We start from the raw sequence: 12753 nt of genomic DNA on the forward strand, positions 1-12753 counted from the left end.
ATGGTAACGCTGACTTTTATAAACCCTGCTACAAAATTTCAGAAATTGTTGTGTTAAATGTAGCTCCTGAGAAAGATGTGACAAAAAATATTCATGGGACGATCGGACTGATGGACTGACAGATTGACTGTTGGGTGGACTGATTGATGGACAGACAGAGGTCAAACAATAAACACTCACTTTTTCAAAGCAGGGTATATTAGCAGGGGATGGATCTGTTGAATGCTCATCGAAGAAAAGAAATACAAAAGTAACGGTTAACAGCATAACTTATCTTTCAAACAATGAGGCTAAATTATGCACAATATTTTTCACTTCTTTTGCCTATAGTATATTTTCCCTATTCAAATGCACATTTGGTTTTACCATTTTCTATTCAAGCTATTGAACATTTCTTTGACACCTTTCGCTGACTCTGTGATTCCTGTTCTGATTTTATTTTTGGTTTCTTTGCCCCTTTACCTCTCGATTGTTTTGAAACTATAAGGGTTTGAAGATCAACGTTCTTTAAAACCTCTTCTAAACAACGTGCACCTCTTCCTATGTTAAATAAAGCCTGCATTAGGACCCGTATTGTAGGTTTGACTTGTTTGTCTTCTCTCCACTTGAATAATACGACCTTATTCTGTTCTGCCAAGTCAGAAGGGTTGTTGCTCTGTATATTTTCCAGGTCAGGAATTGATAGCCCAAATTCGGTGCCAAGTTGAAAAAAAACCTGACCAATTTGTGGCGCTAATGTATCTAGAATCTCATCTGTTGGAATAAAATCCAAGTAATCGGCAGGAATATCTGAAATATTCATTCATTTTATATAAACAAATGATTACTTTACAATACTGCTAAGCTCATTGATCTGTGAATATTTGAAATACATGAAATAAGAAGTACCTTGTTTGCCTTCTAATAATTGAGCCTAAAGCCCGGTCAATAAAAAGAATGCCGTGTTGTTTGTGTCCATCACGATATTAGTTCTATAACAATGCAAAACAAACTGGAGGCTCTAAATGGCCGGTGTAAGCTCACTTTAGTCTTTATGAATGTTCAACAAAGGACACTCTCCAACATTGTAGACAAGAATAAAATTCATGACACACAACTGTTTTGTTTATCATTTTTTTCTCTCTATCGTTTAGGTGTTTGAAAAACAATCGAAATATAAGGGCAGTCACTTCTATAAAACTACAGTCTACTAACTGTATTGGCATACACACTCATGATATAAAATGTTATCAAAGCAAAATTACGCAAATAAAAAGTCTTCGGACGATTTCCTACATATAGACTTAATTGTAGATCTTTACTTGCTGATCGTTTTAATTTAAGTTTCTATTAATCTATCATAACATGCATAATTTTTAACATGTTTTAAATATAAGCCAAAAACGACGGTATAAAAATACAAACAAAAATTGTCATCAAATGGCAAAGAAGTCTCACGAGGAATCGACTGACGATTTCAACCATTAGACTGATATTTTGTAGAACTTGTCTTGCTATTCATTTTTGCAATCACAAGTTTCTTTCTATATTTTTATTTATAATTTTCAAGATGACAGGCAAAAATGAACTAGAGGCTCTAAAGAGCCTGTGTCGCTCACCTTGGTCTATGTGACTATTAAACAAAGGAAGCAGATGGATTCATGACAAAATTGTATTTTGGTGATGGTGATGTGTTTGTACATCTTACTTATGAACTTGGTCCAGTAGTTTCAGTGGAAAATGTTAGTAAAAATTTACAAATTTTATAAAAATTGTTGAAAATTGACTATAAAGGACAATAACTCCTTAGGGGCAGATAGATCTTGACCTGATGAACAATTTAACCCCATGTCAGATTTGCTCTAAATGCTTTGGTTTTTGAGTTATAAGCCAAAAATTGCATTTTACCCCTATGTTCTATTTTTAGCCGTGGCGGCCATCTTGGTTGGATGGCCGGGTCATCGGACACATTTTTTGAACAAGATACCCCAAAGATGATTGTGGATAAGTTTGGATTAATTTGGCCCAGTAGTTTCAGAGGAGAAGATTTTTGTAAAAGATTACTAAGATTTACGAAAAATGGTTAAAAATTGACTATAAAGGGCAATAACTCCTATATGGGTCAACCGACCATTTCGGTCATGTTGACTTATTTGTAAATCTTACTTTGCTGAACATTATTGCTGTTTACAGTTTATTTTTATCTATAATAATTTTCAAGATAATAACCAAAACAGTAAAATTTCCTTAAAATTACCAATTCAGGGGCAGGAACCCAACAACGGGTTGTCCGATTTATCTGAAAATTTCAGGGCAGATAGATTTTGACCTGTTAAACAATTTAACCCCATGTCAGATTTGCTCTAAACGCTTTGGTTTTTGAGTTATAAGCCAAAAATTGCATTTTACCCCTATGTTCTATTTTTAGCCATGGCGTCCATCTTGGTTGGATGGCCGGGTCATCGGACACATGTTTTAAACTAGATACCCCAAAGATGATAGTGGAAAAGTTTGGATTAATTTGACCCAGTAGTTTCAGAGGAAAAGATTTTTCTAAAAGATTACTAAGATATACGAAAAATGGTTAAAAATTGACTATAAAGAGCAATAACTCCTAAAGGGGTCAACTGACCATTTCGGTCATGTTGACGTATTTGTAAATGTTACTTTGCTGAACATTATTGCTGTTTACAGTTTATTTCTATCTATAATAATTTTCAAGATAATAACCAAAAACAGTAAAATTTCCTTAAAATTACCAATTCAGGGGCAGCTACCCAACAACAGGTTGTTAGATTCATCTGAAAATTTCAGGGTAGATAGATTTTGACCTGAAAAACAATTTTACCCCTGTCAGATTTGCTCTAAACACTTTGGTTTTTGAGTTATAAGCCAAAAACTGCATTTTACCCCTATGTTCTATTTTGGCCATGGCGGGCATTTTGGTTGGTTGGCCGGGTCACCGGACACATTTTTTAAACTAGATACCCCAATGATGATTGTGGCCAAGTTTGGTTTAATTTGGCTTAGTAGTTTCAGAGGAGAAGATTTTTGTAAAAGTTAACGCAGGACGACGACGGACGACGGACGCCAAGTGACGGGAAAAGCTCACTTGGCCCTTCGGGCCCGGTGAGCTAAAAAGGGTAAAATTGTCATTTAAAGTCAATAAATAATCAATAAAGTCATATGACAGTTTTGTAATTGATGGACAATTGATAGAGTTCATCATTCTGAACTTGTCTGCCATTGTCAGATCTTCTCTGTGAATCCTAATAGACAAACTTGCATTGTTTGATTTTTTTGGCCATATCGATCATCTTGGTTGGCAGGCGGGGCCATTTCACACATATTTGGAAACTAAATAGCCAATTTAGGATAGTGACAAAGTTTAGTTGAAGTTGGCCTTGTAGTTGCAGAAATGATTTTTGTAAAAGTTAGCAGAAGACGACAAGAAAAGTTCACTTGGTTCATTGTACAAGGTGAACAGAAAAGTTAGCCTGTTCACCTAAATAAACCCTGCAGCATGACGCCAGATTTTATCTTATCACATAGTAAAATGAACTGTACACTTTTCTAAGTGCATGACTTAGTTGAACGAATTTATCCCATCAACTTAGCGATAAAGGATACAAAAGATACAGCTTAGTCTGGATCATATCTTGACTTACATCTTTAACAATTAACAATGAGGGTCGGTTCAAAACAAAAACAGAAAACGATATCCCCGGGCCTGTATTTCATATTATAAATTCATTGATAGAGGGTTGCTGCTCACAAGGAAGCTATTACGCCAAGAGATCCAGATGGTGATTTTGAAATCATTCCTTCGTGATTTTTATGGATGCTAACACGAGTTGGTTAACTGTTATGGAATAACCGTTTCACAGATGATATCGGATATGTTCCTTATGTCTTAACTACAACCCATTCCCTTTTCCATAGTGTGACCTACCGAATTATATTATTTACCGGATGATACTGTATCAACCATTAACCTCGAGCAGAGCTTGTGTGGTTTTATTGGTGTCTCATGTAGATACGGATGTGATATTGAAAAACCCATATGATATTTTCTATGTATTAGGTGACTGTATAACTACTTACCTGTTTCTGCTTTAGTGACTCTTCTTACCTGAAAACACAGATAAAAACCTCATTGACAACAGTATTCGATTTTAAATATTGACAGACAAAAAAAATTAAACCCCCATTGATAACAATATTTGATTCAATATATTGACAGACACAAACGAAACCCGTTGACAACAATATTTGATTTTATATCTTTTTAGAACCAAACAGGAAAAGAATATCTATTTCATATATTTTGCTACACACGACAGAGTTATTACGAAATATACACTTGTTAGCTTGTTTGTAAGGGATTCGTTGAAATTATATTTGCAAGAATAAAACCAATAAAACAGGTTTGGTGTTTAGCAGAACTTCCACTGTCTTCTTATTTTTTATTCAATAATTTCAATAAATTATATTTTCAAGAATTTTATAACTCTCAAATTGTGCTGTCAATGGGTATCATATTGTACTCTAAGCATGCTTCAAGAGAAAGACCACGAAATTCGACAGAAGAGTAGGACCGTCTCAACATTTCAGTCGACCAGGGTTAACATGTATTGATGGGTTCCTGTTATTTGCTTTTATTTCATATCGGTTGAGAATAAGATTCTCTTATTGGATAAAAAAAGGGTCACATCACATTCATTATTCTTTAGTAATAAATTCCATCAGTCATTAACAAAACAAAACGGACCAGAAAACAGGTCGTTAACGGTCTTTTACAAGATAATGACCGATGGGACGTGGTTTTTCTGTTAAGAGAGATGTCGCTATAATAAAACATTTTCCTGTTTTCATTATAAAAGTTCTTGAATTATATACCACATGTTTTGGTAAATTTGATCGAGTATTCATATACTGAAAAATTGCACTTAAATGAACGGCAGTATTACTACGACTGGTCTTCACTCTTTGTCATAGAAATCGTACAACTCCTTGAGTTTGCTTTGGACATTTTGAATTTATGAGATTTTTCAAAAACATGTCTCCTCAATGAAATAAACATAATAGTTCTTGAATAACTGGCAATTATCGGGGTATAGGGACTGCCAACAGTAGTGGTATTGACTAAGATAATTATAACGACTGAGCCGAAGGCTAGGTCATTATCGCTGTCAAATTCAATACCACCGTCCTGTGGGCTATGGAAAGCCAACGGGGTCATATTTCTTAATTCGTAACTTGTCAATTAGTAACTTGTAGTTGTGTATTTCATCATTCGTAATGCGTAAATTGTCAGTCTGTAACTTGTATATTTGTAATTTCAAAATTGTTAATTTGTAAATTGTCAATGTGTAACTTGTAACTGTGTGATTTCAAAATTCTTTATCGGTAAATTGTCAATTTGTATATTGATGTTTTTTAACTTGTAACTTGTCTATTCGTGAAATGTCGATGTGTGAAATGTCAAAGTGTTAAATGTTGTCGTTGTATTATGCTAACAATCATTATGACGACAGATGGCGCTTGGTTTCTTCTTTGTGTACATAAGTAAGTAGGAGCACCTTCATAAGGCGTATGTACATACTTATAGTAATATAAATCACTTATGTTTAGCAAATGCCGCAAAAAAAGAATGCATGTTTACAGAATCCCAGTTTTATTTTGTTTACTGAAGACGACAGGTGGCGTTTCGTTAAAACGTAGACTATATAAAAAAATATATCCCGAATAGTTCAGTACCTCCACGTAATAGATCTCTCATAATGGCGAGGTTAATGAAATAGTAGTTTTTCAGCGGAATAAAACGACAGAATTATTAAGGAGATGTGGTATTAAACCGTAGTATTGCCAATGAGACAACTATCCACCAAATTTCAAATAAAGTCGATGTAATTAAGCAATATAGACAACTTACGACCTTTAACAATGAGAATACCTAATACCATATTTAGTCGTCTATAAAAGGCTACATCATTAAATGAAAACCCAGGTACTATTTATAAACAATTTCTGTTAATCCTTAAATGCTACTATCGGACCATTTTATTCTGACAGGATGGGATAGGGCTGACAGATATAAATATATATTAATATACATGCCAACTGAACTATAATTCTTGTCACGAAGCTTAAGAATTGCCGCTATCTAATTTTTCGTTCTATAAAAATTTACAACCAAAAAAACCCTATCCCTCTCAACTGCTGCTCAACGCCAAATAATCTAGATAAGATCCCCAACCGGTGCCACCCCTCCTTATAGCCCGGCAACCCGACCAAATCTAATATTTCGTCGATTGGATCGTTTATTAACCGAGTTGATTAACGATGTTAATCAATAAAGCAAAATTTTTTGAAATTTGCATTTCATATGAATTTAAATAATTTGCAATGAGTTGGTAACAATATAAATATTTCCCGCCCATAGATATGTCAAGAAATGACGTTATTGCCAAACCATGCATGTTGTATTTCGCCTGGCTCTTCTGCCCAGCGTTAAGCCAGGGTCCCAGGCTACCCTTTTACTCTTCAAAATGACCCAAGACATACTACCCCCCCCCCCCGGTCAAACCCAAAATGTGCAAAGATAATCATGGTGAAATACAATTAGGATAAGCATATGCATATTGGAGATTATTGCTTCTGGCATGCAAATGGTGAGATGGTGAAATCTTCTCTGACAAGTGAAAGGGGTAGGGTGTCACATTGGCTAAAAGTGGGTGTAGGTTACGTGTTTAGTAAAAAAAAACAGTTTCATAGTTTTACAACATTGGTAATTGACAAAATATTCAGAGGGGACACCTCCTAGCATATTTCGATCTATTACCATGATCATCTTTATCTAGGAATACGTTGTGGATTCAAATATTGGCTTTAATACAATGGTAGAGAGAGCGCCGTCGATGTATTGACGGTGCAAGAGAGCAGTTTCTGATCATGAACGGCTGCCAACGCTCGGTGTGAGCACTACAGTGTCTTAAAGGTGGTTCAACTCGATTATTAGTACTGTTTTAAAAAAAAATGAGGTACACTATTGTAGTATTTTGCTGTGGACGAATTTTTTTTTATTGTCTGGTTCTATAGCAGAAACCACCCACAGTCAACCACCTTGTACAGAAATATTAGCTTTTGGCTTGAGCGTCTTGTCTGTATGTCTTGTAGTTTCAGTTTTGTGAGCCATTTTGAGACGCAACCATCTTCTCCGGATTTGTAGTCTACTGTTATAAATTTTGCAGGTTGTCGCTGTATTCTTTCAAGCTTGTTGATGTTCATAGATGTGTTGGGGTCCCATACTATTGACCATAACCCATTATTGGCCTGACCAGTGAAATGTATGTGGTTTGCTTACATTACGATGGACAATATCTCAAATTTCTTATCAGGAATCCTTATGTTGAGTTGGCCTTCTTGGCTACGTTGCATGACATTATTAAACGTGTTGTTTTCGATTTTTTACATAACTGGGTCGATACCTCTGCTGGTGGACTATCAGTCAGCTCAGTAGTCAGTACTTGATTTAACAAACTTTTCTAAAATTGTCCGTTTATAAATTTGAAATTATTAAGAAACTAAGGTTTCAACTCCCTCGGGCAAAGTTGACTTTAGATGAATTTGGCTATTTATTTTAGGTAGTTTTGTTATATAGCTCTTCAATGGTTTCGGTAATTATACATCCTAGGATTTCAAATGTTTGGCTTTGAGCGTTCCTGATGAAGGTAAATCCAGAAAAGTGCTTTGGACGCATGAAATCATTAAACGTGTTGTTTTCAATTTTTTGCAAATATGTAAGGCTATTTTAGGTCCCCATTTAATTTTGCTTGTTCCTTAAGATTTTATTACAAAATATTGTATATTCAATACAGTTTTGGTATAAGTATACATTAACTAAGTAACTCATTTAAAATAATTTTTCATTCAATCTGTTATGCAAAGTACAAATATTATATAAACTTTTTTTTTTTTTTTTATCTTCATTACTCAAGAGGCAAATTTTAAATAAAGACTGTTCGTACATTAAATAAATCATTAGATAGTTACATTCTTTTCTGAAATTCTATTATTTCAGCTTATAATATTAAGACATAATGGGTGCATGTCCACCTATTTCTCCCATCCTACATTCAGTCAAATATTTACACCAGAGAACACTGATATTACTAGTATGAATTTTCCAGTTCCGTCTCATATTTCATGTATTTCGTTTAATTTTGACCCGGTAAAGTATTAAGAAGTAATATCCTACCAAGTGACAGTAATATATTTGCAAAGTTGACAAGGAAGTCCATTCCAGCGACACAGGCTGTATATACCTTAATACCGTGAGGAAGTGACACATCCTCCCAGGTTTGGTGACGAGTACAGTAAATACAATATATGTTTATTCGAGGTTACCTCTGTATAAAAAAAAAAATATATTTTATGTCTATTTGTTTTCTATTATATGTATGTGCTGTATATAATTGATTTAAATTAGTTAGGTATACATTCCATATGGAGGTGCTCCTACTTACAGAAGAAGAAACTGAGCGCCATCTGTCGTCATAATGATCGTTAGCATAATACGACAACATTTAACACTTTGACATTTCACACATCGACATATCACGAATCGACAAGTTACAAGTTACAAAACATCAATATACAAATTGACAATATACTGATAAAGAATTTTGAAATCACACAGTTACAAGTTACAAATTGACTATTTACGAATTAACAATTTTGAAATTATAAATGTACAAGTTACAAACTGACCATTTACGTATTACAAATTATGAAATTACACAACTACAAGTTACGAATTGACAAGTTACGAATTAAGAATTTTGACCCCGTTGGCTTTCCATAGTGGGCAGTCCTACTATTATGTAAGTACTTTGCTTACATTTGTAGTGTTACAATCGTTAAGAATTCCGGATTGACTTAAAATCTTTTCTTTTTTTTCATTTCATTTTCTAAATTACTATGATTAAAACCTTATAGTTTTTATTAGAAAAATTTTGGACACTTTTTAAATACTTTAAGTGTCTATTTTTATTGATTCAATTAGTTTATGTGAATTTTTTTTTACTGATTTACTCATTAAAAAACGCTCCGGCTCAAGCTTAACATGAAATATCTATCAAATATGCAAAAAAAGGAACTTTTCAGATGTTTTTTTGTAAAAAATGAAAGTGGCCGCATCCGTTTTCACCCTCAACCTTTATATATGTTATGTATTATCATCAAATACAACTTACATTTCGATATTAAGAAAGGACACAAATGCGGCCACTTTTAATAAGACGGAAACCGTCTTAAGTGTAACTGAAATGCTAAAATTGGGAAGATTTCAATAATTTATCATGACTTAAAAGTGCTAGTACCCGATATATTTGCGTAGTACATGTATTTTCAAAAACAGCCCATATTTATTTAGCAGAAGCACTCGTCTTTCAAATTAAAAACTGAAAGTTAACATTCTAACAATTTTTTAAAACTGCTGTATTTTGGGGACAAAAAGAGGTCTTACTAATTTCAATACATTTGTCTCCAACAGGATACTATACCTAACAATTTTTCATTCAAAGTTGAAACGAAAGAGTATCTAATAAAGGGCTGCGCTTTAGCGCATGATACGCCAGTTGCTCTTTTAACTAGTCTTTTATGCTTTAAATGAATTTATATGATCAACTAGAAATATATATACAAATCAAAAGGGATGTTACATTAATATATTCACCAAAGTTTTATAAAATCCCCCTTTTTTAAGTATAAAAATTCATTACTTAAGAAAACGTAAAATCTAAAATTTATAAAAATGGAAAGGGAGCTTATGTCAATAGATATAAACAATTTATCAAAGTTGCATAAAATTTTGTGAAAGTGTTAGTTATTGTCCCAAAATTGGAAAATACCCCCTTTTTTAAGCATAAAAATTCATAACACGGAAATGTAAAATCTGAAATTTATAAAAATTGAAAGGGAGCTTACATCAATATATATAAACAATTCACCAAAGTTTCATGGACATTGGTGAAAGTCTTTTTGAGTTATTGTCCGAAGTGTTGAAAATCCCCCTTTTTTTTATGAATAAAGCCCCATAAATCCAAAACTTAAAATCTGAAATTTATAAAAAATGAAAGGGAGCTTACATCAATTGATATAAACAATTCACCAAAGTTTCATGGACATTGGTGAAAGCCTTTTTGAGTTATTGTCCGAAGTGTTGAAAATCCCACTTTTCTTATGAATAAAGCCCCATAAATCCAAAACTTAAAATCTGAAATTTATAAAAATTGAAAGGGAGCTTACATCAATAGATATAAACAATTCACCAAAGTTTCATGGACATTGGTGAAAGCCTTTTTGAGTTATTGTCCGAAGTGTTGAAAATCCCCCCTTTTTTATGAATAAAGCCCCATAAATCCAAAACTTAAAATCTGAAATTAGAAAAAAACGAAAGGGAGCTTACGTCAATAGATATAAACAATTCACTTAAGTTTCATGGAAATTGGTGAAAGTGTTTTTGAGTTATTGTCCGAAATGTGGACGACGGACGGACAGACAGACGGACGGACAACGGTATACCATAATACGTCCCGTCTAAAAGACGACGGGCGTATAAAAACCATGTACAAACTTACTTGACACAAAACATGTGTTGAAATACCCATGCTAATCAGAGCTTCGGACAAAGTTTTGAAATTGCATTTAGCTTTCATCTCTTTCCACTTTGATAACAGCAAAAATTTGGCAACCTGTATATCTTGAGGATGATTGTATTCAATATCTTTCCATATCATAACCATTCCAAGATATATAACTAATTCATGCATTTGGTTTGATTCACATTGGTTTGAAAAACGCAACAGCTCAATAGCACTTGGTGTCTTGCTTAAAGCGTCATCGTTTAAACCTGAAATACACATTTAATTGCAAACATGATATTTACCATCAATATCATCATAAGAATAGAAACACGTCTTTTAAAAGCAAAGAATTCTAGAATGTGTAAACCAAGAGGTTAAAAAAGTGCAGAATTGTGAAAAGCGGTCATAAAGACATGAAAGTATCAATCAGATCTAAATTAATAGGCAATATAGGAAAGGACTACTGCCATGAGTGGTCTCTAAACACATTAACTCCAAATGGAGCTGTCGTTAGTAGAAGCCATATTAATTATGTGTATCAGCATCTTTGATCCGCCTGTTAACTCTGAACCACCAGTTAAATCTGAACCGACGGTTAACTGAATCACCAGTTACCATATCTATTAAAATAGGGTGCAAACATTAATCCACCATTCTGCCTCTAATGAAGATCCTTTTTGGACCAAAACCGATTAGGCTATGAAACACCACCAGGCACTGTTAATAATGTGTATTGACATATAAACTATATTTTCATGCTTCTAGATCTAAATCAATACACTGTGCTTGACAAAAAACAAATACTTTTACTTTTTATTCTATCTCTATCACAAACACATTATCCATTTAATATAATTCAGGAAAGCCGTGTGAAAATTGATATCACATGCAAATTAAAGAACCTTAGTGAGCACACTCACATACCCCACGTCCCCACATTGTCATTGGAGAAATTAAATAAGTATAAGAAAAAAAAATTGTATAAGAAAAAATATTGAATAATAATTTCCTGTCAATATACATAGTATGTCCTTATTATCTACAAAATTTCATGAAATTCTGTTGTGTGTTTTCAGAGGAGTTGGGATGACAAACTGTTGCAGAAGTACATTGAAGCAAATAAGTTCAAAGGGGCATAACTCCTAGAAAAAAAAATGAACCGTAAATTCCTGTTGATATGCACATCTACATAGTATGTCCTTATTATCTACAAAGTTTCATGAAATTCTGTTGTGTGGTTTGAGAGGAGTTGCGATGACAAACTGTTGCAGTAGTACATTAATGTAAATAAGTTCAAAGGGGCATAACTCCTAGAAAATCAAAGCCTTAAAGGCTGTAAAAGCAATTGCTGCCATGTTAATGTTTGGGGACTTTTATTTTTCATCCACATATATACAAGAATTAAACCTTTCATGAGTGTTGTCTAGTTAAAAGTAAGAAGGTTTTAACTTTATATAAATAAAAGACTTTAGCAGAAAGTCATTTTTAATATGTTTTATATTTCACAAGGAGACAACACGTTTACCAGGCTAAAGTTGGGGTCAAATATACATGTGCTGAAACATATAACTCAAAAAGAAATCATCATGGATTATCCCCTGGTAGTGTTTGTAACTTCCTTGGAAATAATTTCCTTTATTGATTTAATTTTAACAATTTTCATTATTAATTTATATTTAACCATTAACACAAATGATTAAGTTAAAACATTTCAACTTTCCAGACGCAAATGTTAAAAAACGGGAAAGAAATAAAATATCTTACAAGACATAAACATGTAAAGAATAAATGTATATTTCAGCTTAATAAAAATATTTTCATAATGTTACTTTGTCATCATTTTTAAAACTAAGTTCCAAACATTATTGCTCAGTTGATATGTGTCCTTCTGATGCGGTACGAGCACAGGCACTTGTTTCTATCCATAGGAAGGTCGATTATCCATATAAATAGTTTTATATGGATAGTCGACCTTCCTATGGATAGAAACAAGTGCATGTGTGTACGAGATAACTACAATTCTCATGCAATCCCGAAAAGGGGGGTCATCACAGACAAACATGACATTAAATCGTTATCACAATCGTTATCACTGAACTAGTATATATATTGTATAGGGGCCAGC

General features: G+C 33.3%; 1 protein-coding gene across 1 annotated transcript in view; it reads right to left on the reverse strand.

Moving 5' to 3' along the window:
* Window positions 1-251: 251 nt before the first annotated feature.
* Window positions 252-12753, reverse strand: part of LOC143053752 (uncharacterized) — a 101587-nt gene continuing 89085 nt past the window's right edge. The window contains exons 19-21 of the mRNA XM_076226530.1: window positions 10623-10894; window positions 4084-4111; window positions 252-789 (exon numbers count right to left, since the gene is read on the reverse strand). Of these exons, the coding sequence (XP_076082645.1) occupies window positions 377-789; window positions 4084-4111; window positions 10623-10894 (713 nt within the window). The 3' untranslated portion in view covers window positions 252-376. The remainder of the gene's footprint in view (window positions 790-4083; window positions 4112-10622; window positions 10895-12753) is intronic.

The sequence above is a fragment of the Mytilus galloprovincialis genome, chromosome 12 (genome assembly GCF_965363235.1).
Source record: "Mytilus galloprovincialis chromosome 12, xbMytGall1.hap1.1, whole genome shotgun sequence".
NCBI classification, from domain to species: Eukaryota; Metazoa; Mollusca; class Bivalvia; order Mytilida; family Mytilidae; genus Mytilus; species Mytilus galloprovincialis.